Source organism: Salmo trutta, chromosome 33 (genome assembly GCF_901001165.1).
Source record: "Salmo trutta chromosome 33, fSalTru1.1, whole genome shotgun sequence".
Classification (NCBI taxonomy): domain Eukaryota; kingdom Metazoa; phylum Chordata; class Actinopteri; order Salmoniformes; family Salmonidae; genus Salmo; species Salmo trutta.
The window spans coordinates 17640156-17667692 of NC_042989.1; the positions used below are offsets into that span (position 1 = coordinate 17640156).

The following is a 27537-nucleotide window of genomic DNA, read 5'->3' on the forward strand; positions in this document are numbered from 1 at the left end:
AAAAAAGACAGTCAAAAAATAACAGTAGCGAGGCTATATACAGGCACCGGTTAGTTGGGCTGATTGAGGCAGTATGTACATGTAGATATGGTTAAAGTGACTATGCATATATGATGAACAGAGAGTAGCAGTAGCGTAAAAGAGGGGTTGGCGGGTGGTGGGACACAATGCAGATAGCCCGGTTAGCCAATGTGCGGGGGCACTGGTTGGTCGGGCCAATTGAGGTAGTACGTACATGAATGTATAGTTAAAGTGACTATGCATATATGATAAACAGAGAGTAGCAGCAGCGTAAAAGAGGAGTTTTTTTTGGGGGGGGGGGGGGGGCACAGAATGCAGATACTCCGGGTAACCATTTGATTACCTGTTCAGGAGTCTTATGGTTTGGGGGTAAAAACTGTTGAGAAGCCTTTTTGTCCTAGACTTGGCACTCCGGTACCGCTTGCCATGCGGTAGTAGAGAGAACAGTCTATGACTGGGGTGGCTGGGGTCTTCGACAATTTTTAGGGCCTTCCTCTAACACCGCCTGAGGTGAGGTCCTGGATGGCAGATAGCTTAGCCCCAGTGATGTACTGGGCCGTACACACTACCCTCTGTAGTGCCTTGCGGTCGGATGCCGAGCAATTGCCATACCAGGCAGTGATGCAACCCGTCAGGATGCTCTAGATGTTGCAGCTGCAGAACCTTTTGAGGATCTGAGGACCCCATTTTAGAATAAGGCTGTAACGTAACAAAATGTGTAAAAGGTCAAGTGGTCTGAATACTTTCCGAATGCACTGTATCAAACAGGGTTTATTAAAAATAGACACTTACAAACAAATACAATAACATGTTTCAGTTTAATACAATACGCAAACAAACAAGACAGATTTATCAATAAATGGCAGTTCATGCTGAAAAGGCTTTCAACCATCTTGAATGGACTTTTCTATTCAAAACTTTGGAAGCTTTCACCTTTCCAGCTGAAATACATTTTATGAAAATATTTTCATAATAATAAAAAAATCTCAGGATATAAAATAAAGGTGGAAAAAACTAAATAATGGCAATAGGAAAAATAATAACTGACGATCTACAGCAAGCCTTTAAGTGGACCACAAAAATATTGAATACTTAGGATGCTTAAGAAGTAACAAACATAAATAAATATTCCATTACTCAACAATATGAAAGCAGATCTAATTCAATTAAAATCTTCCCATGAATCTTACAGGTAGAATAAACCTCTGTAGAATGGCATGGCTGACAAAGTATTTGTATTCATTTTCGGTATTACCAATTACCCCACCAAAGACATTCTTTAAAAAAGTATACTCGGTCATAAGACTTTATATGGGAAATAAAACTCATAGAATAAAAAGGAAAGTTTTGCATCTTCCTAAGTCTGAGGGTGGTTTTAACCTTCCAGACTTGGAATTGTATCAACTCGCTAACAAAGGCTTTTACATATAGTTAAAATGCATATTGAAGATGCGCATGCTCATCTCCAGAATCTTTTTACGTGTTTATTTTCAGAGGATAAAAGCTAAAAACATTAACTTCATACTTAAGAACACTATAACAATATGGAAGAAAATGTAACGTATTCTACAAGAACCAATATCACTCCCTAAAAACACAACCTTATGGAACAATCCTTGGATAGCATTTCAGAATTCAACAATAAATTGTTCCACAAGGAAAACTAAAGGCATAGAAACTGTAAATGACTTGGTAACAGGAAATACATTTATCTGGATGACAAAATTAAAAAGTAATTTTGGACTGACCAATGTAGATAGTTTCAAATACATGCAACTTATCACGAAATGTAGATTTGAAATCTTTTGGACATCAAAGCTACCTTGAGGGAATCTTAATTGAGTGCGAAAAGTATGTTCATATGATAGGGAAGATATACAAAACCTTGCAGAGAGCAAATCCAACTGACAATCTCTTCGAAAAAAAATATAAACTATTGGAACCAAGAATTAAAAATAACTGATTGGAGCATAACTAATGAAAATACAGTATAAACTGAAGTATTATACAAGAAACAAAACTCACAAATGCTATATCGCAATGGCAGAGTCATGTCCTAAGTGTAAAACTAATAACTCAATAATCCATGCTTTCTAGGAATGCTATAAATTCCGGAAGTTGTGGGCGGAGCTAGAATGTTGGGTGACAGAAGTATTACAACGTAAAAAAACAAATATCCGTATGTCTGCATATTTCAAGACATGGCATATGGGGGTGTCATGAGATACCCAATAGTCTGGACAATTCTCTTCTCATCGCTCATCTTGAAAAAACGGATACTAAAAACTTGAAAATCAAAGCTCCATCATTAACACAATGAAAACATCTAATGATTTAGTATTGAAATAATGAAATAGCAAGGGCGACCGAGAAAAATTATTTGTTACAATTTAAGGCCAAGTGGCAAACAATAATGGAGGCACTAGGGATGGGGGTGAGCATGCAGGTCTGGGCAGATGAGATGTCGTCATCGTTTGTGTGCGTCTAAGTTGTTGTTCGTATATAGAGTGAATAAAAAAATACAAATAATACAAAATATTAAATACATTTTTTTTTTTAATTAAGAGCTAAATGGACATTACAAAGTGGCAGCCTAATGAAATTGAACTGATATTTGAGTGGAGATCTGAATGCCAACTCACCTGTTAGATCACAGAGCATCAGTAGGAGGTGTACAGAGTAAACTGCCAGACTGGACACTAGCAGCAAGTGCAGAGACTGAGTTAACAGGAGTCAATATTCACCACATTCACATCAAAGTGACACACTGATGTGAATACTGACTCCTGTCCACTCAGTCTCTGCAGCTCAAATTACTATATCTAGAAGAATCTACAGTTATCATTTCGTTACTAAAGGAGGTGTAGAGGCGTGGAGCTTCTAGAGAAAGAGCTGAGTAGTGAACACAAAATGAAGGAGTTAGGGGGCAGCTCTATATTTTAACTTTAAAATATGCTTCCATCTGTTCTACTCACCAGAAGCCCACTACACCAGTGTTGGCCATTGCGTAGGCCAGGTCCAGGATGGCACTGCCCATGATGGCCTTCATCAGATTGAAGACAGATGAGGGGAAGGAGGCCCCTTTAGCCCTTGCCTCCTCTGGAGAGATAATAGAGTAAGAGAGAGACAGAAGAGAAGGGGGTGGTAAACATATGGATAGCTCAGTCAAATCAAATCAGCTCAGTTTAAAATAACGTACTATTACTTCAAAGAACAATTTCAAATTCTAACATAATCCAGGAAGTTAATCAATTTAGAGGAAAGCTTTCTGAGACCCACTGTGCTACTGTGATGAGAACACTGCAGTGGAATGTAGTGTAGGATCAGTGAATGGAATAGGACATGAGGAGAGTGGATTTGAGCCCTAGCCTGCAGAACAGCTGCCAGAGCCGGGTATATTGACGATGATGCCTGGTTCGGTTTGGCCTCTAATAGGGGATATCCTGGAGATCCAGCCACAACCCTGGTGTCAATGTCAAAGCAAACCAGAGTATGAGAGTCTGGATTAACCTATGAGTTGTTGGATCTGATATAGTCATGGTTCCAGCAGTGGTGGATAGGAAGTGCGCCATTATTACACCAGGAGGGCTAAATATACATCAGACTAATAATGCAGGGGAAGTTTGGGGTTATCACAGTATGCAGTAGCGGACCTGTAGTGCGCTCTAAGAGTGATCAGCATTTTGACATAAGCCTTCACAACAGATCTTTATGACAGAGTTCCCTTAGCCTTGACTACAAGAGGAGATATGTGAACTAGCTAGAGGAGAGGCTCCCTCTGTGCTGCACTGAAATGTCTGAGGTGCTCCACTTCCCCTGTAGGCCTGTTTGTTTAGCTGTAATCAGTCATCGTAAAGAGTAACCGTCAGTCATTTTAAAGACTTGTGTTGCAATGCTTGACCTCATATTAGGGGTCATTATCTGTCTTGTCAATAACTCTAGGGTTCACTTTAGCGTCACTTTACAGTGGGATGCGTGATAAATAAATAATGTTTATCAGGTAATTTCCATGTAAGAGGTCCCATGAGCAGCAACATGGGAAGGCATAAGTAATGGCTTTTATTTTTTATTTTATTTATTTCACCTTTATTTAACCAGGTAGGGAAGTTGAGAACAAGTTCTCATTTACAACTGCGACCTGGCCAAGATAAAGCAAAGCAGTTCGACACATATAACAACACAGGGTTAAACATGGAGTAAAACAAACATACAGTCAATAATGCAGTAGAAAAATAAGTCTATATACAATGTGAGCAAATGAGGCGAGATAAGGGAGGTAAAGGCAATAAATAGGCCATGGTGGTGAAGTAAATACAATATAGCAATTAAAACACTGGAATGGTAGATTTGACAGTATATGAGTGTGCAAAGTAGAAATACTGGGGTGCAAAGGAGCTAAATAAATAAATAAATTAATAAATAAATACAGTAGGGGAAGAGGTAGTTGTTTGGGCTATTTACAGGTGGGCTATGTACAGGTGCAGTGATCTGTTAGCTGCTCTGACAGCTGGTGCTTAAAGCTCGTGAGGGAGATAAGTTTCCAGTTTCAGAGATTTTTGTATTTCATTCCAGTCATTGGCAGCAGAGAACTGGAAGGAGAGGCGGCCAAAGGAGGAATTGGTTTTGGGGGTGACAAGTGAGATATACCTGCTGGAGCGCGTGCTACGGGTGGGTGCAGCTATGGTGACCAGCGATTTTTGGCCAAACAGATTGAAAAGGAGTCTTAGAAAACAGCTACCACAAAAAGTCTTAAAAGTTAAAGATATGTTGGGTTTTGGTAAAGGAATTTCAATGCACAAGGAAATGTTTTTTTAAAGATATTTTCTAATTTCTCTACAGCATGAGGGAGGATAAGGAAAGTTTACAGAAGTAACAAGTAAAGGTAGACCTACAAATGTGTTGGTGTTTTTCTGATATCCATTTTTGTTTATGAATTAAGTGATTAAAACTTGGTAACAGAATAACTGAAAAAAAATCTGTAACGGAATTACTGTAATTACAATGGGAAATCACAGTAGTCACAAACCACGGTTTGGTCATCTGCTACTGTCCTTCCTTCCACCTGCATACTGTTATGTTCAGCTCATAACTGTTTTCTTGCTCTTTCTGTCGTGGTCAAAGCGAGTGTGAAAACAGTATGGACAACCCTCCCTCTCTCTCCAGTTAATGTTACCTCTCCCGGGTCTTACTGACTCCTACTCATGAGCCCCCTCTCTTTCCATTTACTGTAACCAGTAGCCGCACCCACCGACACCGGACGTCCATGGACGTTGAAAAGTATTTGAAATTTGGTCTGTCTGCCCTGGCCTTGATTTCAACATCCACAGACATGGTTTTTTGGGCTGGTCCAAACCGGCCTTGATTTGGCCCAAATAGACGTCCATGATTGGTGAATGGACCAAATCTGAACCAATCATAGACATCTATGTTTCACATGTTTGGACACCACAGTACAGTAAAGAAAAGTAGAGTTCAGTACAGTAGAGCACACTAGTGTACAGTATAATATAATGTACTGTGATGTGCTGAACTCTAATATGCTGTACTGTGATGTCCAAACTTGTGAAAGATAGACATCTATGATTGGTTCAGATTTGGTCCAATCCGGACCAACCAAATTTGGTCTAGTTTGGTGGCGGACCTCAAACTAATAGCTAGTGTGTAGAATAATACCCATAAATGCAATATTGCATATTTCTACCTTTGTGTACCTATTCAGGATACATCACCATGAAGAAAATGACATTCATATCCGTAATTATGTATTTATGTGTAGTAAAGATCAGGGACCCAAGAGATAATTATGTTACTGTAATTCTGTTACCGGGTGTAAATCCACTTCACTTACTGTAGTTTAATAACCTAAATAAATGTTTTCAAACTCAAGGAGTCATGTCTTAGCTTTGCCTCTTTTAGAATCCGATAATTAAATACTTACACTTTCGTCTCTAACATATAGGTTTAGCATTCCGGAACAGACCCATTACAAGTCACAATGTTGAACAAACGTCATTTCAATTTACTGTCCTCCGAATTTGTCCCTATGTCGGAGGTAATCTGAGACAAAATAACCACTGGGAGGTGTTATCAAAGTAACCGTCAGTACGCTGGTCTGTATATCGATTTGTATTTCTGGTTTTCTATTTTCAATACCGACACAATTCACACTATATAGATGAGCCTAACCGAACATCGTCCCACACAATCAGCTGGCAAATTTCACAGACACTTCCAGCTGATAGTGTGTAAACGTGCTTCGGTCAACTACGTTTGGTTATTGTTTACTTATTGTGCATCACGTCAGGAGATACAGAACCCATTGGCGCCACAAAATGTTGGGTAAACAACACTTTCCTGGGGATACCCCGTCTCCACCTCCTACCATCAAAAAGACCAACAGCACAGAAAACCGGAAAACCGGTAATCATTTTACTCAACATGCTGGCTTATAGAGACTCTTTTTAGGCAGACTTCTTTTAAACTGAATATCCATGGGGTAACCTTGGTAACAGTCTGATGTTTAGGCAGTTCATTGCTGACACCCCATTCTTTCTGCAGACATCTTTGAATCTTAATACGGAGGGAGATTGTACTGTAATTCTGTTACCAAATTTAGCATCTGTACAGTTCTTCCAGTAAATGTGTTTTTGTTTGATTTTCTGTGTAAATTGTTCAAAGTAGTCCTAGTGCATAGAGTTATGGTTTGTTAAAACGTTGAAAGTTTCAGCCTAATTCTGTTAAAGTGGAATGGCCCCACATCGAAAAGAAAGATATGTAGCCTAACAGTCACCATCTGTTTACTCGAGAATAAATAAAAAAAAACATGAATTCTAGTGGGTTGTGTACTGTAACTCCCTGGGGCCAAACCACTGTAAAATGTGGACTCGCAATGACAAACAGCATGAGATGAGAATGTGCATGATTTCCAAAGTGCAGAGAGAGACAATGCAAGTGGAACTAAAGTTGTCATGTGAAATAGAATTGCACAGATTGAGCATGTGATTCATGTTCACTACCTGTGCCAGTCCTCCTTTTTGACCATTTAACTTTACAGCTGGAGATCGAATTTCAATATTTAAACAATGTTGCAAATATCAGGGAGACCACACGTTTTATACTAATCTTCACTATTGAAAACCAGTTTCTAGTCTAAAAGTAATGGAAGATAGTAAATAGGCATTTCAATAGCTGGTGGTAACATGTGGAATAGACACCAGCTGGGATGCTGTTTTAACCAATCAGCATCCAGGATTAGACCCACCTGTTTATAATTAGGCAACAACGCATGAGGGGGTGCGTTATATGGCCAATATACCATGACGCTGCGCAGAGTGCCTGGATACAGCCCTTAGCCGTGGTATATTGGCCACATACTCCGAGGTGCCTTATTGTTATTATAAACGAGTTACCAACATAATTAGAGCAGTAAAAATAAATGTTTTGTCATACCCGTGGTATACGGTCTGATATACCACGGCTGTCAGTCAATCAGCATTCTGGGCTGGAACCACCCAGTTTATAATATAGACTGCATAGCTACTAGAAATCAACTGTAGTGGGCTAGATGTAACCGTGGAACATACAAGGGATCCTACGCCTGTTGCAGAAAGAAACGTTAAGGAAATCCTGGATGCCAATAAGTGAGCGCACAGTTATTAAACTGATGCCTCTTAATTCCTGGCTAGGGGCGGAATGTTCACTTACATTTCCCAGGAGAGGGGGTGGTCTCGTTGCCATGATCATGATCAGTGTGAACGGTGGTGCCTTCTACATTGATACTCAGTCTCCGGGTGATTTGCCCTCGAGCGAGAGGTTAGTAGTATGTTACTTACAACAACCAATACAATAGCTACCTCATCTGTGCAGTTCGTGGTGCCTGGTGAAGACAAAGTTTCCTTTAACCAACAAAATCTACTCCACTATGAGGACCTGTATATGCAACTTCTCACAGCTGATTTGAGGTGGTCATATGACATGAACACGCTTCTGGTTTTATTCGTCGCGGATTGGATAGAAATGCACAGCAAGTCCACTAATGATGACGTATAACCATGCGCGTGCTCTGCAGAAGCGATGTTGAGGTGGGGAATGCGTTTTAATGTTTATGGTTTTACTGAATAAAGTAATTATCTTTCCATGCAATAATATTAACAAAAAGTAAGCATTCAATGTTGTTTGCCAATCATTTGTCAAATCTATTAGTTTGTCATTTTTCTAAGGTTGTTATTTAGGTCATATTTTAAGGAGACCTCTACGACTTGTCTTTGCAGGATTGTTCCTAGTATATTCTCACTACTACAAATTCAAAACTGCGTGAAATCTCGCTATCGATACCGGACCCTGTGTTCAGTGGTCCTGCAGCCGGACCGAGCATCAACTTGCTCTGAGAGTGTTTCGAAGCCGCTGTTTGAGCAGCATCAACACAGCGGGATGGATCCCAGCCTATACACAGCTCCTCCTGAGGTCCGAGGTATGACCTGTTTGGATAAAGAAGTCTTCTCCCAGACAGTTATTGTCCCAGCCCTGCGTGTGCCAAAAGAAGTCCTCAATAAATTGGTTAAGAGCCTGAAAAAAGTAGCACTCCAGCGCCCAGGCATACGAAGAGTGGTGGAGGTTGAAGGCAGCGATGACGACAGGCTCTTGTTGCTGGACCCTGCCAGTGTCTCCTCACCCGGCTCATTCAGCGATGCAGAGGCCGAGGCGTTGCAGTCATTTGGAGTACCTCAAGAGCTCCAGCGGTACGAGCTGCGGCTGACCTATGACAACCTGAAGAGTGAGGAGGTTCTGCGCGCTGTGCTGCCAGAAGGACAGGACGTCACCTCGGGGTTTAGTCGAGTGGGTCACATTGCGCACATGAACCTGCGGGAGCACCAGCTGCCCTACAGAAACCTCATAGGTGAGTGTGCCACAAACATAATGTACTGTTCTGCATCACAATAAATGTAGTACAATCTGTCAGAAGACAGGCATGGGTAACAGTAATGCTATTGACAGGTAATGTATTTTATGCTCTTGAATCCCTGACCACACTCCCAGGATTGTATTTCCTGAGTGGTCAATTAGCTACAGATGAAATACATTAAGTGTGTGTGAGGAAAACGATAGTGCTGATTCATTGTGTTTTACTGACATGATGCAGTCTTGCTGTCTTCTGTTGCAAATCCATTTCCAGGCCAAGTCATAATGGATAAGAACCCTGGGGTGACCTGTGTGGTCAATAAGACCAACACCATCGACTCCGCCTACCGCAACTTCAAGATGGAGGTGATGGCTGGAGAGGAAAATATGGTGGCCAAAGTAAGCCCTTTGAGATTATGCTTTTGATTAAACATATTTTGTCATGAAATCAGAGGAGTGGGCGTTGCAATCCTCCCTTACCCTCCCTCTCATTGTTGCAGGTGCGTGAGAACGGCGTGACATACGAGTTTGATTTCTCCCGTGTGTATTGGAACCCTCGTCTTAGCACCGAGCATGAGCGTGTGGTGGCCCTTCTGAAACGCGGTGACACTGTGCTGGATGTGTTTGCTGGCGTGGGTCCTTTTGCCATTCCCGCTGCCCGCCGTGGCTGCACTGTGCTGGCCAACGACCTCAACCCTGAGTCTCACCGCTGGCTGCAGCACAACTGCAAACTGAACAAGGTGGAGCGTAAGGTCACCACCTTTAACCTGGATGGCAGGGCCTTCATCCACGGGCCACTGAAGCAGCAGCTGCCTGTCATGATGAAGGGGACAGCCAGTGTGCATGTGGTCATGAACCTTCCTGCCTTGGCCCTGGAGTTCCTGGATGCCTTCAGAGGCCTGCTGGACCAGGGACTTTCCTGTGATGTGAATCTGCCGCAGGTGCACTGCTATGGGTTCTCTAAGGAAGATGACCCCCAGAAAGACGTGGTGGAAAGGGCCTCAGCCAGCCTGGGGTTCTCTCTAGAGGGGCTGTGCTCTGTGCATCTAGTGAGGAACGTGGCCCCCAACAAGGAGATGATGTGTGTGAGCTTCACCATCCCCAAAGAGGTTCTCTTCAGCAGAGAGAGCACACAGACAGGTGATCTTTCATTCACACAGCACCAGGGTTGGGGTTAATTCCACAAATTCAATTCAAACTCCAGGTCAGTCTTTCAATTCAATGCCTCTCGATTTCAATCTTCGATATTATCCAACAAATTCCAATTCAATTCCCTCAGGCTTATGTCACTGTTCTGACAGCCTAGCTGTATTGGAAATAGTAGTTGAAATTATTTAAAACAAATCCTGCAGTCAATTTCTGATACTAAGTGCATTAATTCCATTAACTGGGAAATGTAAAAATAAGAAATTCCAAAGATTATATCAAACAGTCCAAATTCCAGTGCAATAACTTGAAGATTGAATTCAAGATTTGAAATGTCACATTTAATTGGAATTGGCCCCAACCCTAAACAGTACAACACACATGCATTCTCTGAAAGACTGTAAATACTAATACCATTTGTCTTCTCCTCAGAAGCCATAGAAGAACCAGCCCCAAAGAGACAAAGGTGTGAGGCGACAACAAATTGAATATATTTGACCAAGAAGCTCATTGAGATGTTGAATTTTATTTTTGAACTCTGTTCATGTTATTTTATAATTAAGTGTCAATAAGGCCGACATGATCTAAATCATGGTTATGCCTTGACCTAACAAGAACATACAAACGGGTATGTGTTGACTGTATTTCAAATACTGGTCCATTATCCAGGTCCCACAAATAGGCATTGTTTCAATAGTATTCTTATCCAACAACTGGCTTCATTATGTGTTTGTGTTTTTTTAATAAAAAAGATCATACAAAAATGGCAACATGTACATCCTGATCTGACTTCAGACCAAAGTCCACAGCTCCCTCCACAATGTAGAACAGGGTCATTTGAGTCCTCTGATAATTGACAGCTTCATATTTCTGAGTTTGTGTCAGTTCCAGAGGGGGTCAGCCCAGTAACGGCATCCTGGATGGCTTGATGACACACCAGTCCTGAGTTGAATCCTCCAGCCATGTCCTGGGGCTGGGCAATGCGCACGTGGTTCAGATACCTGCAAACAGAAAGAGAGACGAAACATGTCAGTTAAAATTATCATTTTGCAACTAAGTTTACAGTATCCTAATGTAAGGACCTATAGTCTACTATCCCCTCTCCTTCAACATCCCTATATTAGCATCACTGCTACTGTATATGTGATGTAAAGATCAATCGACAGTCTTCATAGGTGGTGAGGCCTTTAAAAATCACCCAGGCTACACTGGACACAATGGCGTTGATGTGAAGCGTTTCTTGAGCATGGGTGGTTTTTATCCAGACACTTAGCCCACACCCAAGGTTTTTCTAGCCCTCCAGAATCCCATCAGCCCCATTTTTTTTTTTAAACCAGGCATGTTGACTGAGAACACATTCTAAATTTACAGCAACGACCAATGGAATAGTTACAGGAAGAGGGACAGTCCAACCCCCCAAACCTTTCTCAACGCTAAAGATCTAGATCACGTTCTGCGCATGTTATTTTTACGCACACATTAGTTTTTCTACCGTAACTGCTGCCCACACTGCCCTTCCCTTCACGTTTCGCTTTTTACTTACCCTCTTCTGAACCATGATGTAGCTTATATTTCTGATCCGCTGAAATAAAAATCCTGCTGGTTTTATAAAGCATATATTATGAAGGCTGTTGTAATGGACATTGCAGTTACACAATCAGGGTGCATTCCTTACACTTGAGCAAAAACAAAATCAGCATTTTGTGTGTAGGCTAATCTTTATAGTTGCTGCCATATACTTTCTGAAAAAAATAACACTACCTGACTGCCTGCTGGCAGCTTAGCCAGTGTTCGCAATGATGATGAAAAATAATTAAATTGCTAGAATGCGTGGCTGTCTTAGTGCATTCCACCTCTGGGCAGCCGAGCGTGTATCCGGACCGGTAAAAAGAGTGACAATGGGCGAGTTAATTTTGTATCGACAGATGCTATAGTTATGCCATGCTGATATCATGGCAATAGTAATATACTGCAGCTGCATGTAACTCAACAGCTAAGAAGAACATGAAATCGCTAGACTGTGTCGTGATTTTGTTCAATACTGACAAAATTTGTACGAACATGTCGATAATGGATTCTGTAAATAGCTGCATGTAGCCTACTACCCTCCTGAAGAAAAAAACACATGAAATCACACTTATGCTTAATGAGGCATGGAACGCAATAGTTTGAACAGTTGTGTACAACATGAAGTTTGTAGGCTACACCAGTGACCAGACAAAAGGCGACCAAGGAGGTGAGAGCGGCAGCGGAGCACTCAGCACAGCAGCTACGTAGGCAGCGGAGCACTTGGCCCAGCAGCTACGTAGGCAGCGGAGCACTCGGCCCAGCAGCTACGTAGGCAGCGGAGCACTCGGCCCAGCAGGTACGTAGGCAGCGGAGCACTCGGCACAGCAGCTATGTAGGCAGCGGAGCACTCGGCCCAGCAGGTACGTAGGCAGCGGAGCACTCGGCACAGCAGGTACGTAGGCAGCGGAGCACTCGGCACAGCAGCTACGTAGGCAGCGGAGCACTCAGCACGGCAGCGGCGCACCCAGCACAGCAGCTACGTAGGCAGCGGCGCACTCAGCACAGCAGCTACGTAGGCAGCGGCGCACTCAGCACAGCAGCTACGTAGGCAGCGGAGCACTCAGCACAGCAGCTACGTAGGCAGCGGAGCACTCAGCACAGCAGCTACGTAGGCAGCGGCGCACTCAGCCCAGCAGCTACGTAGGCAGCGGCGCACTCTGCACAGCAGCTATGTAGGCAGCGGAGTGGGCACATGGCAGAAATAAATGTTTTTAGCCTGGACAAAGTGGGATACAGAAACTCTACCCGTAGCCACTCCATATAGCATTATAGGTGTATTTTATGTTTAAGTGTGTACAGATGTAGCCACCAAGGACCCTATTCAGCTTTTCAGAAGATGGCAAGTCATTGTTTATTTACACTGAGCTGTAGATGGAAAAACAGCCGAGCTGTCGACTTAGACCCTAGTCCATGGTGACCAGTGCTCTTCCACTAGGGGGGGGGGGGGGGGGGCAGGGATGACCTGTAGCCCCACCCTCCCTAATCCTTCCTCCTCACACACACACACACACACTCAGGTCCTGGGCTGTCAGTCAGCTCAGTGGGCACTAGGGTAACGACTCCCCTCCTTCCCCCCCCTCCTCCTCTTGGCCTCCCTCAGTGGGTTCTACAGTCTCTGGCTACTAAGCTAACATAGTCCTCAAGCAACTGAGGTCCAAAGCAACAAAGACAGCACACACTCACCCCCCTCCTTTCCCACACTCACAGCCCCAGCAGAAAGTGCTAAAGCCCCCACACGAGTCAGGCTTTGTGCCCCCTGTCATTGAGAGCCAGGGAAACTTCAAAGTGAAATAGGAAGCGAGAGCACAGACAGCCCTCTGATTTGTGCCCCGGTTCAGTCTGCTTTACAGAGTAACCCAACACCTGTGGGGAGGCTCAGAGAGAAACTGGGAGGGAGGTGTGTGTGTGTGTGTGTGTGGGTGGAATACGTGTGGTGGAGTATGTGTTTATGGAGCATTTCTTTTTGGCAGTTTTCATGTGTACCAGTGTGTATTTAACATTGTTTTTCCTCATGAGTTTCCATGATATACAGTATATGGAAAATAGACTAATATCTAAAAACCAACTGCTAAGCATAATGTATACATGGTCATTAATGTGCTATGCACTTACATTAACAGAAAATCAAGTCTAGTCATCAGTGGTTAAGTTCCAGACATACGAAGAGGGCAGATCGGGTTTTGTACATAAAGACCACTCCTCACACACTAGAAAAACAACACAAGTCCAAAACAGGCATCGCAGTGATTATTAATAATAACTTCATTAAGCACGAGCTCCCTGTAGCCGGTCCTTCACGGCGCACTTGAGGGAGGCCTTCTCCGATGGCTTCCTGCTCCTCTCCCCACAGCAGATGAGTGCCGTCTATTGATTATATTGTACTGGGCCTTTTTAACGGTGAAAAAGTGGTCTATTTCCAGTCTGGCTAAGTCTGCTCTTCCTGCTAATCTAATCCCCAAGCTACACATGTGGTCATTCCTTCCAAGAAAGCTGAGAGCCCTGTAACTTTATACCAGCCTGCCCCTAAGGAAGGAGAAGAAGAGAGGAGAGAGAATAATGGGGGGAGAAGGAGCGAGAGATGGAGAGAGAGAGAGCAGGAGGATGCAGAGTGAAATCACCTTTGGGTATCATCACCAGCCAGTCCTCTAGTCTACAGCCGTTAAACCAACAGTCTGTCTGCCCTCTGCTCCCCCCGAACACCACCCGTTAGTTCAGTACTGCTCCATTAACTCTGCTCCTGTAAGTGCATCTCGTCCCAAAGCTCTACTTTATACACACACCAGCATAGACGCTTCCAACGAATGCACACACACACACTTCAGCAATCCATCACATCACCCTTCTCTTTAGCGGAAATAACACTGACTGTACTTGACACTGAATACACAGACAGAGGAAGACTACAGACATACAATGAATAGACAGACAAATATTTCACTGACGCTTGGTAGAACATTTGCAAACATACAGTGAAGTTTGGTACACACCGCGATAGATTGACTACTATATATACTGTGTGAATGAGACACTTAACAGTATACACAGTGCACTGAACCAGCTTTGACTAAGTTAGACTTACACCTCTCTCCCCCCTCCTTCCCTCCCTTACCCCTCGTTCTTTTTCTCCCAGAGGACTGGCTGCCTTTTGTTCACAGGCCTCTGAAACCCAAGCCGTTTCGGCCGGTAACATCTTTCACTCTCCGGGCCCCACTGGAGCATTAACTGCAACTCGATCTGGGCCTTTTCAAAGCCTCCTGTTATTGGGTAAATATGGGTCACTTTGGAATGGTCCATTATGTCGCTTAGGGGGGCGGGAAGACTAATGCAGACGATAGAGATGACTGAATGACATTTGTGAGCATGGGTGATTTTAGTTGGTTCTTTAGTTCATACAAAAACCCATGATGCCACGCCTATATGCCCCATGGATCCTATAGACTGCCAAGTTATTTGTTATTCAACATTTATATTTGTTATACTACATTGTCCTTCACTTTTGAATAAACTAAATCAGATGAGGCATGGCAACGGCAAACTGTCAGGAACCTACTGTTAAATCTAAAAACATGAGTGTCTTACCACAATGAACAATATTCTCACTGATGGAGTAATCAAAATATTATTCTAGAACCCCTGTTTCTCAGTATTCATGCTACCATCCACCCCTTTCTGAGAGCCAAACGACTCCAAACTGCTGGAGCTAACAGCACATTTCCTCTCTGGTTTGGAACGGTGAATACCTGGGCAATTTCTCCTGCTAACGCTAATAATAGTCTTGGATTTCCCGCCTGGACCCCAAAAGTGTTCCCTGCTCCCTTTGCCTGGAAAATTACACGCCGGCGGCCCATGCTAAAATGTTCCGGAAGATTCCGCGTGGATTCCAGCTGAGTGTAACTTCTCTTTGTGTTCAGTTTCAAGTTTTATTGTCACACATGAACAGGACAGGTTGTGTGTGTGGAAGGCAGGAAGAGTGTTTGACTTCTTCAGTAAAATAGCTGCAGGACTGAGAGTGAAAACAGCCTAGTTTGGAGCAGCTATATTATGTGAAAGACTGGCAGGCTGTCTGTATCAGGGCTCCTGTCTAGACTCCATGTGTTGGCTGTGGGGAAACCCAGCCATGATGGAAAGAAAAGTTCAGATATAATGCTGCCACGCCTGCCTATAGATCATGACCATCACTTAGTGGTGCCCTCACAAACCACATACAGACATGACAAAGCATTAAATGTGGACCAGCCTTACACATTGCTGATTGAAACTATGGGGTTTGACAGGTTGCATTCCCATATTAAAACATCTCTGTATAGCTTAAGCAGGTCTGAGTGGGTTGTGCTCTTGTACACAATAGTATATCAGTATAAATGATCTGCACTGAGTGAGAGAGTGCATAATAGAAGCTTTTTCCTATCAGAAAAGCCGTGAATCACTGAAGCATGGCGTCTAGTAGCGATGGCCAGCTGCTGTTACAGCATGTCTCTGTCTCCCTCCCTCTGCTCCTGCACTTTACTTTCACAAAGGTCTGGTCACTGACCCCAGACCAGGCTGCAGCTCAGCACCTGTCTGCTCCTAGACCACACTCTCTGATCCTGGGACTGCAGTAGTTTTTTTGCTGCACAAAGGATCAGAGACGCGTTACTTCCCATGACTCATGTCAGAGACTGAGCATCCTAACTCTTGTCACTAGTGCGCTATGGAACAAAACCTGGAGAATTCTACTCTGTGTATGGTGCAATGTCGAAAACAATGTCGAAACGCAATCAATCAACTTTCACCTATCAGAGACTCTATGGCCTCCTGGTTGAAGATGGCGGAGCTACTGTAAGATATTAGGGCTGAGGTGTAAGGTGAGAGTTAAGGTCAGTGGTTGGGAGGCCCTGGTTGGATCTCTCCACAGAGGCCTGTTTCATACTTCTGAAAGGCCAGTCATGAGTCTCTTGGACAGCAAGCCTCATGTCCGGAAGTCTTCCTTTAGCGCTCCGATCCAGCAAAGTTTGGGAATCCTGGCCTGGGAATGAGGGGGTGGTGGTGCAGAGCCACACACCTGTCGGATGATTTGTCATTATAGAGGGGTCAGCACTCAGCTGTCACCCCCTAATCACCCTCCTCACCCCGCCCCGCTCCTCCAAAAACACCCCCTGCATTCCTTAGCAAGCTCCAGTTACACACACTCACAACTCCACTACCCCTCCCCATCCCCTGCTGCCCTAAGAACAGCGCTGTGCAGGACCGAGCCAGAGACTGTGTGTGTGTGTGTGTGTGTGTGTGTGTGTATATATACATGCGTTACAGGGTACAGTGACCTGCGTATCTTTCCCAAAACCGTAATAACAATACACTTCCTCTGCAAAAACAATACAGCAGAATTTCCTAAAAGGTATGCAAGCTAAAACCCTGGAACACATCCAGCCGGGCCAGGAACAAAACCCCTGCAGTGGAGCCAAACATAGAACGCTCTCACAGGTATACTATATCTGTCAACAGCAGCCTTTCATCATCGGGGGCCAGAGGCCAGTCTCGTTTCCCTGGGATGGAGTTTCCTCCAGGACATGGTAGTGTGAGATTCTATCCTCCACAACCATTAGGATGATACGACACGGCCAAAAAAACCCTGTTGTACACAGGACACTCAGTCTGAGTGACAAGTCTACACACACTCAGTCACTACTAGGCTAGGCCATCGACTCCTTTTCCATGATCATATATCTTATCACTAGCGGGTCAACTCGACTGACAGAGAGGGTGTGTCTCTCAGAGAGCCATACGGAGTATCACTAACACTTAGGTAAGAGGGGACCACTTTTAAGGTGTTAACACAAGCATTGTAAGACACTTAACATTAACCCTTATAGAAATACTCACTCATTTTGCAGTGATTGACAACTACCAATCACAACTTGTAAGGACAGTTTATATGAAATCACAACAAAGGGGTATGAATGACGCAGGTAGCGGTGTGTCTGATATGAAGGTATTATAAAGAACAGAGGCTTACGCTGATGCCTAAGTCCTGAGTTTCTTCACAAAGCGTCAACTGTCACTGCTCATCCAGGACTGGGTCACAGACCTGTACTTCACCTGTCTGGCCTGATGGGGGCGGTACAGGCTGCCTGACAGGACATCAAAGGCATGGAAACGCACCACAAACTAGCCACTTGATACGGGAACCCACATTTCAAGGCAGTGAGATGCCTGGCAGGTACTGAGTATCCATCTATCTATCCCCTGGAGAGCAGGGAGAATACTGTGGGCTGGAGGCGGGGGGAAATTAGCAGTGTCCTCGTTAACCAAATGGGCCGTAAACAATGGAAGGGCATATGCTCTTCAAAGAATGGCTGTTAGCGCCAGACAGACCCACAAACACACACACGGGAGTATTGATTGTCATATGTAGCATATTGTAAATAGAACACCGGTACACTGTGGAAGAAAAGCCTTTTCCCAGGTGGGTTCCAAAACACTGGGATCAGTTTACACAGCACCTCGAGCTATAGGGAGAAGCAAGAGCATTTCAATTAGTGAAAGAGGGAGGGAGAGAGAAAGAAAAACACAAAGAGACAGAAAGGGGGGGTGGATTCATCCATCATACTGGAGAGGTACCTACTACAAGTCCCCACAGCGCAGCCCCTGATGACGGGAGTTTGTTTTCTTTCCCTAGCTCTTAAGAGGGGAAAATGAGCCAGCTAATCCCACTGTACATCACAGAGCCCTGGGCCCTGGGGGGGACACAAGACTCCACTGTGCCAATATGGTGTGTGTGTGTGTGTGTGTGTGTGTGTGTGTGTGTGTGTGTGTGTGTGTGTGTATGTATATATAGCTAGGGTGAGAGTCGCCCCATTCGGTTGACATCAAAGCCTACACCCCTGACTGACTGACAGTCTCAGTCTTGCCTACACCCCTGACTGACTGACAGTCCCAGTCCTGCCTACACCCCTAACTGACTGACAGTCCCAGTCCTGCCTACACCCCTGACTGACTGACAGTCCCAGTCCTGCCTACACCCCTGACTGACTGACAGTCCCAGTCCTGCCTACACCCCTGACTGACAGTCTCAGTCCTGCCTACACCCCTGACTGACTGACAGTCCCAGTCCTGCCTACACCCCTGACTGACTGACAGTCCCAGTCCTGCCTACACCCCTGACTGACTGACAGTCCCAGTCCTGCCTACACCCCTGACTGACTGACAGTCCCAGTCCTGCCTACACCCCTGACTGACTGACAGTCCCAGTCCTGCCTACACACCTGACTGACTGACTGACTGACTGACTGACAGTCCCAGTCCTGCCTATACACCTGACTGACTGACTGACTGACAGTCCCAGTCCTGCCTACACCCCTGACTGACAGTCCCCAGTCCTGGCTACACCCCTGACTGACTGACAGTCCCAGTCCTGCCTACACCCCTGACTGACAGTCCCCAGTCCTGCCTACACCCCTGACTGACTGACTGACAGTCCCCAGTCCTGCCTACACCCCTGACTGACTGACAGTCCCCAGTCCTGCCTACACCCCTGACTGACTGACAGTCTCAGTCCTGCCTACACCCCTGACTGACTGACAGTCCCCAGTCCTGCCTACACCCCTGACTGACTGACTGACAGTCTCAGTCCTGCCTACACCCGTGACTGACTGACTGACAGTCTCAGTCCTGCCTACACCCGTGACTGACTGACTGTCTCAGTCCTGCCTACACCCCTGACTGACTGACTCTCTCAGTCCTGCCTACACCCCTGACTGACTGACTCTCTCAGTCCTGCCTACACCCCTGACTGACTGACAGTCTCAGTCCTGTCTACACCCCTGACTGACTGACAGTCTCAGTCCTGTCTACACCCCTGACTGACTGACAGTCCCAGTCCTGCCTACACCCCTGACTGACTGACAGTCCCAGTCCTGCCTACACTCCTGACTGACAGTCCCCAGTCCTGCCTACACCCCTGACTGACTGACTGACAGTCCCCAGTCCTGCCTACACCCGTGACTGACTGACTGACAGTCTCAGTCCTGCCTACACCCGTGACTGACTGACTGTCTCAGTCCTGCCTACACCCGTGACTGACTGACTGTCTCAGTCCTGCCTACACCCCTGACTGACTGACTCTCTCAGTCCTGCCTACACCCCTGACTGACTGACAGTCTCAGTCCTGTCTACACCCCTGACTGACAGTCTCAGTCCTGTCTACACCCCTGACTGACTGACAGTCCCAGTCCTGCCTACACCCCTGACTGACAGACAGTCCCAGTCCTGCCTACACCCCTGACTGACAGTCCCCAGTCCTGCCTACACCCCTGACTGACTGACTGACAGTCCCCAGTCCTGCCTACACCCGTGACTGACTGACTGACAGTCTCAGTCCTGCCTACACCCCTGACTGACTGACTCTCTCAGTCCTGCCTACACCCCTGACTGACTGACAGTCTCAGTCCTGTCTACACCCCTGACTGACTGACAGTCCCAGTCCTGCCTACACACCTGACTGACTGACAGTCCCAGTCCTGCCTACACCCGACTGACTGACAGTCCCAGTCCTGCCTACACCCCTGACTGACAGTCCCCAGTCCTGCCTACACCCCTGACTGACTGACTGACAGTCCCCAGTCCTGCCTACACCCCTGACAGACAGTCCCCAGTCCTGCCTACACCCCTGACTGACTGACTGACAGTCTCAGTCCTGCCTACACCCCTGACTGACTGACTGACAGTCTCAGTCCTGCCTACACCCCTGACTGACTGACTGACAGTCTCAGTCCTGCCTACACCCCTGACTGACTGACTGACAGTCTCAGTCCTGCCTACACCCCTGACTGACTGACTGACAGTCTCAGTCCTGCCTACACCCCTGACTGACTGACTGACAGTCTCAGTCCTGCCTACACCCCTGACTGACTGACTGACAGTCTGTCCTGCCTACACCCCTGACTGACTGACTGACAGTCTCAGTCCTGCCTACACCCCTGACTGACTGACAGTCTCAGTCCTGCCTACACCCCTGACTGACTGACTGTCTCAGTCCTGTCTACACCCCTGACTGACTGACAGTCTCAGTCCTGTCTACACCCCTGACTGACTGACAGTCTCAGTCCTGTCTACACCCCTGACTGACTGACAGTCTCAGTCCTGTCTACACCCCTGACTGACTGACAGTCTCAGTCCTGTCTACACCCCTGACTGACTGACAGTCTCAGTCCTGCCTACACCCCTGACTGACTGACTGTCTCAGTCCTGCCTACACCCCTGACAGAGTCTCAGTCCTGCCTTACACACATCTGCACATATTGGGTTAATGTATGAATAGTTAGGAGATATCGCCACTCACTCTCTCTTTTGGGAGTTGACCCTGCAGCCTCCAGCCACCGCCACAAATAAACAAAGGGGGAGTAGGCAGGCAAATACCCACCCCTGGTTATCCCTGGCCTGCCCTGGTGGTGTCTCCTTCACTGGGGCTTGGCTGGCCTGTTCGTGTGCCTGTGTGGGAACACCACCCACCCACCTGGGGAAGGGGCTGCCAAGGGGCCCTCATAAGAAAAACTAAAACAGCCGTCTCTTTCAGAGAGCAGTGAAAGACTGGCGCGGCCATGGCGACCCATCTCTATCTGCTGTTTTTATGTTCAGACAAACCCATGAAGCTAAAGAGCTTTCTACTGTAAGAGACGTCTCCTCCTCCAATCCACTGGCCTAATGACTCACACTCAAGAATCAATCAATATTTGCACAGATCACATTAAGAGACAATAGCTCTGGTTCATACAGAGCTATACCGTTCTGCTCCTGTTTCCTACAACAGAGAACACTATGACTGCAGGTCAGGATAAGGAGTGGATACTGTACTATACAACCGCCTGGTATTAGCCCAGCAACCCCTGTAACGGAGAGAAGAACCACCCATACACTACCCCCTATTTCCTGGCTTCCCCACAAGAGTAGTACAGTGTCTGGCCATGCAAGAGTAGCTATACTATACTAGTAGCTATACTAGAACATCAGAGATGAGAGCTGATCATATGCCGAGAGTGATGCTGGGGGAAACACAGTTCATCCTGTGGGTTTGCAAGTCAAATAACCCTGCTTTAAAGATCTGGCTCCCACATTCTCACATAGTTCCTGCAGTATCTTTTGGCTATGCAAATGTCAAATCTGTGAGCTACAGCTGTCGTTAATGCTCTCTGCTCTGAGAGGGTGTGGACAGAGCATCCAGAGAGGCAGTACCTTGCAATGGTAGGCTTCATCCAGCTAGCTAGCTGCTAGCACAACTAGGTCACTGCCCGAATCTGACAGCCTGAGCTTTTGTTACACAGAATGATCCTATAGCATACATCTCTATGATTAATTACTGTTATGTTGGACATTGCAAAATCGCCTCAAAATCTAGAAAAGGTTGAGACGGATTATGTAATTGTAGTAAAACCAGATCAAAGGCTTGGGTTCATCTGAGGTCATACTATACAGCGCCTTTCTTACCTTCATCCAGCCCCATAACTCAACCATCAAAGCTACATATTGTGGCGTGTGTGTGCGAGCACACAGTATTTGAGAGGCCTTCACTGTGAGGTTTCCATCACTCGGCTCCCTCTGTCCCAGGACAGCCCTCCAGGTCCCTGTGAAGACCTCCACCCCTCCATCCCCCTGCCCTCCCAGGACCCGGCCCATCAAATTGACTTGATGCCAGCTGGGATCAGAGGGCCGGGGCCGTATGGAAAAGCCATTTTAGGCCATTTTGCGTAGAAAGAGCAAGCAGTCCATCTGGAGTGGTCTTCCTCAGGCCAGCACACGCCTGCTGCTCTCCACACACAGAGAGTGGGAGACGCACGGGAGCCCCAGTGACTGAGATTTACTGTCTCCTACTACAGAGGGAGGGAAGGAGTGAGTTGGACATGACTTAAACCTTGTTTAATGTAGGGGAGAGGTTGGGAAGCCAGAGGTGAGAGGTCATAGTGGGTAGTGAGCCAGGTTTAGTTGACCTTGGAACTCCTACATCCTGCAGAACAGGGCCAGAGAGAGAGATGGAGTCAGACCTGGAGTCAGGCCAGCCTGGGACTGAGATCTAGGCGGGACGCCTGCCAGAAAGTTATGATTGTCACAGCTCCTCAGCCAACACTGCCTCTCACACACACACACACATACTTTACTTATGTACACACACACACACACACATACACTTTACTTATGTACACACACACACAACACACACACACACACACACACACACAAAGCTAGACAGCTAGGTGGAGAACACAGGCAGGAGTACACCACCCAAAGACCCATCACTCCCTTCCTCCCAGCCAGACCAGGCCTCAAGTCAGTACACCTTCAACACACAGTGTGTGTGTATTATGAAGCAGACAAGCTCTCTATGACCAGGGAAAGACTACAAAAGCCACTGTGGTAGCTTGACAACAAAGCTCCTTTCTCTCTATATGTCCCAATCAATCCCCTCCATCCATCCCTCCCTCAGAGAGAGCTTGAACCCTTCAGCCAGACTCCAGTGAGTCTGACGAGCCTGCATGGCTGAGGAGCACTACTTCCTGGTCTGCAGCTCAGGGTCCCCTGGAGAGGAGCTCCAGACTAAACACCCCACCCACCCTCCCCGTTCCATCGCTCAGCTGCTCCCCTTCACTCCGAGCAAGCGACGAGAGATGACCGCCTCATAACCAACAACCAACCGCCCCTGACAGAAACCTCACTTTTTCCACCAATTAAGGAGAGCAGGGAGGGGAGGGGAGGAGAAGAGGATGAGGGGGTAAAACTTCAAAATATTATGCACATTGGCATTTAGCGAAGCACATTGAGCAACCGCTGTCACAGTGATGGACTAATTTCAGGGTGACCTGCGCCAATACAAACAACTGCTCTTTCTTGCTTTCATTGTCAGCACTTGAGGTTTTAGTCAAAGTTTTGAGTATGGCGCTGCCAATATGTCTCCTTCTCCCTCTTTCCTCACACAGGATTAGTCCTTGTCCAAGATTTACTCCCCCCTCCCTTCTCTCTGGAGCGGCAGAGAACTTGGGTCTTTCATCGCCTACACAGTCAGAGCTTAGGAAGTGCACCAGAAAACACACACACACACACACACAGTAGACATGTGTAAGCACACAAAATGTACTCCATCTATTCCTCAAAGACTCACAACCGCATGTGCGCATGCTCACACACACGCAGCCACACAGAGAAAAAAGGTTCTGACATCAAAGACAAGGACACATAAACAAGCTCCCTCTTTCCATTTCTCAAAGATACACACACTCAAGACCAAAACAAACCTTCTCTAACACACAAAATGGACATAACTTCCAAAACAGTAACACATGTTCATATACCATCATTCAGGTTCTTTTATCTACAGGCAGCAGAAGCACAGATACTAAAATATAGTGTCCCTCTGCAGTTTGTGGTTGTTGTGCGTTCCAAGTTGCAGGTCCCAGCCCTGTCACTAGGAGTGAACCAGGTCTGAGGTGAGGTAGCGTTCCAGAAGGGGACAGTATTGACCCAGCCACACCGGTCCTGAACACACATGGACAGGTCACACTCAGTACTCAGACTACAGTAAGCTACCTGGTCAAACTACACCTTCAGGGGTCAAGGTGACAGCGGAGGAAAAGGCCTCATCCTCTGGCCTATGAGAATTCACATTGTAATATGTTACGGTAATGCACAGCAACAGGTATTTTTAGCGCATATTATGTTAATGCATGGACATGTGTATGTGCCAATCAATGAGACAGAATGAGTGACACTTCCTTTTCATAAAATGTCTTCACACTATAGGGGGCCTCCTCCGTTCTGTGGTTTCTCGCACACACACACAGACAGACGCATTCAGACATGCACGTACACACATCAGGGGAAGTATGTTTCTGAGATTGTACGTGTGTGGGGTGGGGGGGAAGCTGAATGGACACTTTCAAAGGCCCCCATTGCCTGAACATGCAGCCTTTTCTCTTTCCCCCAGTATTGAAGCAGCTGTCTTTAATAAGAGCACAGCCCATATTTATTCAGGTACAGCAGAGAGAGGGAAAGACAGCGAGAGAGAGAGGCGTGGCCCTTCTTTTTCCTGGCAGCCGCACAGCGCTCCTGCGGTTTTTTGGGGGGCAAAGGGACAAGGCGAAAGAGACGGAGAGAGAGGGAAACACACACACACACACAGAGTGAGTGGGGGGAGGGAGGCCCTAGCATAAAAAGCAAGGCTCCGCTCGCATCCTGTGCAGAGCCGGGCCCCAGAGGCCCCAGGGCCACGGGGGGGGAGGGGCTATGCGCTCAACTCTCCCGTCCCTCCAGACTCCCCTGTCCAAGACAAATCACCAGTGGTGCTGCTGTCACCATGGGCCCTGACCAAGACAAACAGCCCTGTTTAAAATAAGACCAAGACCCTAGCCCCTCCGACAGCCCCTCCTTCCCTAACCATAACCCCTTCACTCACTCACACACACACACACACACACACACCATAGGTCAGAAGACAGACTCTGGCCCATCCCTGCACCGGAGAACTCCCTTTCAACCTCTCCACCCTCTCCATAACCTCTCTCTATTCTCCACATGCCGTTCAACTCTCACCACATCACAGCACTTCTGTTGTGGCCAAAAATGCAGAGTGGGACATGTGAATGTGTATGACACTGTGCACATTTTTGGTGTGTGCCTGAGACTGTGTGTGTGTGTGTGTGCGTGCGTGCCACCACCGCGTGTGCATAAACTCTGAACTTAGCTGAATCCCAAAACTGCCAACAATGCAGAAGTGTCAGCAGAATTCCAGCTCCTGCTAACAGAGCATACTGCATCATGGGAGTTGCTGTTTATTTGTCAGACTGGGCTACAGTAGTCGCTCGCTGCCTGCGCCAGAGGGACTGGTGTTCATCATTGAGGAGACTAATTTATCTCAGGTGGCAGAGCCCTTCCCCTCCAGCCCTAGTCCTGCAGGACCCCTGAACTGCTGACACCAGACCCCCTGTCCCCCCCCTCCTCTTCCCCCTTCCGTCCCCCTCTCATCAGTCAGCTCCAGCATGCGGCAAAACATTTTGAGATGTGTTTCATCTGCATATTGATCAGCCTAGCCAAAAGAACCAAAACCTCAGCATTACACTGCATACATAATGTAAAAGTACAACCAGTTATTCTACTAAACTCTCCTGCAATCCATTAAGGAGGAAGGCTTTACCTCAATTAGGTGGTTCAGGAGTTCATTATGGAAATCAAAAGGGCATTTTTTATTACATATTAAAAAAACTAAACTCAATGGAAACTCATTATCCCTCACAAGGGTTCGAAAATCTTCCTTGCAAATTGCAATATGATCAACTGGAAGCCACAGAAAATAAAATATCTGCTGAATGACAGTTACTATGAGGTGGAAATGACAAAGGCTCATCTCTTTTCACCAATGAGAACGCCCTTATTTGTCTGCATATGCCCCTCTTATCCAATTGGAGCTCTCCTGGCCGGTGGGAGGGCCTTAGTGCCAGCCTGTCTCCGTGCAGACAGGCGGTTGGGCTGGGTGCGGTCTGATGGATGGGCTGTGTTGTGAGGAGTGGGCCGATGGCGTCGAGGAGCGATTGGCCCAGGGGCCCGGCTTTGGGGAAGGCACTTCCTGTGTGTGCTGAAGGACGATGAGGTCCAGGCAAGGCAGGGCTGGGTACAGGGGAACGCTGGCTGTTTGCCCCTTAGAACAAAACCCTCCCCCCACCGCTCCTCTCACAGCTAATCAAGGGGGACTCCAGAGAAAAGACCCAGACTTCCAGGCGAGCCTGTACCCTCTGTTCCCCTCTCATACCCCCCTGTCCCCAACAAGTATACTGTGCCACCCAGACTGTCTGTACAATCATTTTAATTTTATGATGTCCACTACTGTGCTGTGCCTATGGACGTATCATATCACTGGGCATCTCTAGATCCTTCTCTCTGGATATAGTCTCCCACAGTGGATGTAGTGTATCACATTGCCATCCATTTTATCACCAAAGCCCCATATACTACCCACCATTGCGACCTGTATGCTCTCGTTGGCTGGCCCTCACTACATATCCGTCTCCAAACCCACTGGCTCCAGGTCATCTATAAGTCTTTGCTAGGTAAAGCCCCGCCTTTTCTCAGCTCACTGGTCACCATAGCAACACCCACCCATAGCACGCGCTCCAGCAGGTATATCTCACTGGTCATCCCCAAAGCCAACACTTCCTTTTGCCTGCTTTTCCTTCCAGTTGCCAATGACTGGAACGAATTGCAAAAATCTCTGAAGCTGGAGTCTTATATCTCCCTCTCTAACTTTAAGCATCAGCTGTCAGAGCAGCTTACCGATCACTGTACCTGTACACAGCCAATCTGTAAATAGCCCATCCAACTACCTCATCCCCATATTATTACTTACCCTCTTGCACCCCGGTATCTCTACTTGCACATCATCTGCATATCTTTCACTCCAGTGTTAATGCTAAATTGTAATTATTTTCACCTCTAGGGCCTATTTATTGCCTATCTCCCTACTCTTCTAGATTTGCACACACTGTACATAGATTTTTCTATTTTTCTTTTCTTGTGTGTTATTGACTGTACGTTTGTTTATGTGTAACTCTGTGTTGTTGTTTTTGTCGCACTGCTTTGCTTTATCTTGGCCAGGTCACAGTTGTAAATGAGAACTTGTTCTCAACTGGTCTACCTGTTTAAATAAAGGTGAAATAAATTAAGCTAAAAATCCTGCTGTACCCTTTAGGTGTGTAAGTGTGTTCTTACCCCAGAAGTCCCAGCTGCTCCAGCTCAGGCACGGGGGTTCTGTAGGTGTGGCTGTTGATGGGCTGGTAGCGGTACAGAACCTCTTCTATACAGGCCACCGGCTGCAACGACACAGTCTGACTCTGCAGCACAGGAAAGAGGACACATTACAGTCAAAAACATTTTTGGGTGTGAACATCACCA

The 27537-nt window shown here is 46.4% G+C and overlaps 2 protein-coding genes and 1 long non-coding RNA gene across 12 annotated transcripts in view; 1 reads left to right on the forward strand and 2 right to left on the reverse strand.

The window, feature by feature from the left end:
- Positions 1–772: 772 nt before the first annotated feature.
- On the reverse strand, positions 773–8300 carry LOC115172533 (uncharacterized). Of its 2 annotated transcripts, XR_003871449.1 has the most exons (3): positions 7726–8300; positions 2997–3120; positions 773–2913 (listed from the first exon to the last, which is right to left on the reverse strand). It is a non-coding gene; the product is annotated as an uncharacterized LOC115172533 (long non-coding RNA). The 2 variants fall into 2 exon arrangements; XR_003871448.1 differs by having other exon boundaries at positions 773–3120.
- Positions 8022–10831, forward strand: LOC115172529 (tRNA (guanine(37)-N1)-methyltransferase). 3 transcript variants are annotated; one of them, XM_029730067.1, is made up of 5 exons: positions 8022–8102; positions 8292–8917; positions 9194–9318; positions 9420–10059; positions 10498–10831. In XM_029730067.1, exons 1-5 carry the CDS (start codon positions 8095–8097, stop codon positions 10551–10553), a joined length of 1455 nt encoding a protein of 484 aa, XP_029585927.1. In that variant the 5' UTR covers positions 8022–8094; the 3' UTR covers positions 10554–10831. The 3 variants fall into 3 exon arrangements, with proteins under 3 accessions (XP_029585927.1, XP_029585925.1, XP_029585928.1); XM_029730065.1 differs by having other exon boundaries at positions 8093–8178; XM_029730068.1 differs by lacking the exon at positions 8022–8102 and adding an exon at positions 8123–8143.
- LOC115172531 (CDK-activating kinase assembly factor MAT1) overlaps positions 10392–27537 on the reverse strand; it is a 69104-nt gene continuing 51958 nt past the window's right edge. For 4 of the 7 annotated variants that reach the window (XM_029730075.1, XM_029730074.1, XM_029730073.1 and 1 more), the window contains 2 exons: positions 27355–27476; positions 10392–11066 (listed from right to left, as the gene is read on the reverse strand). In XM_029730075.1, coding sequence (XP_029585935.1) covers positions 10928–11066; positions 27355–27476 — 261 coding nt within the window. In that variant the 3' untranslated portion in view covers positions 10392–10927. The remainder of the gene's footprint in view (positions 11067–27354; positions 27477–27537) is intronic. The other 3 variants (XM_029730076.1, XM_029730071.1, XM_029730072.1) reach the window with 1 other exon arrangement.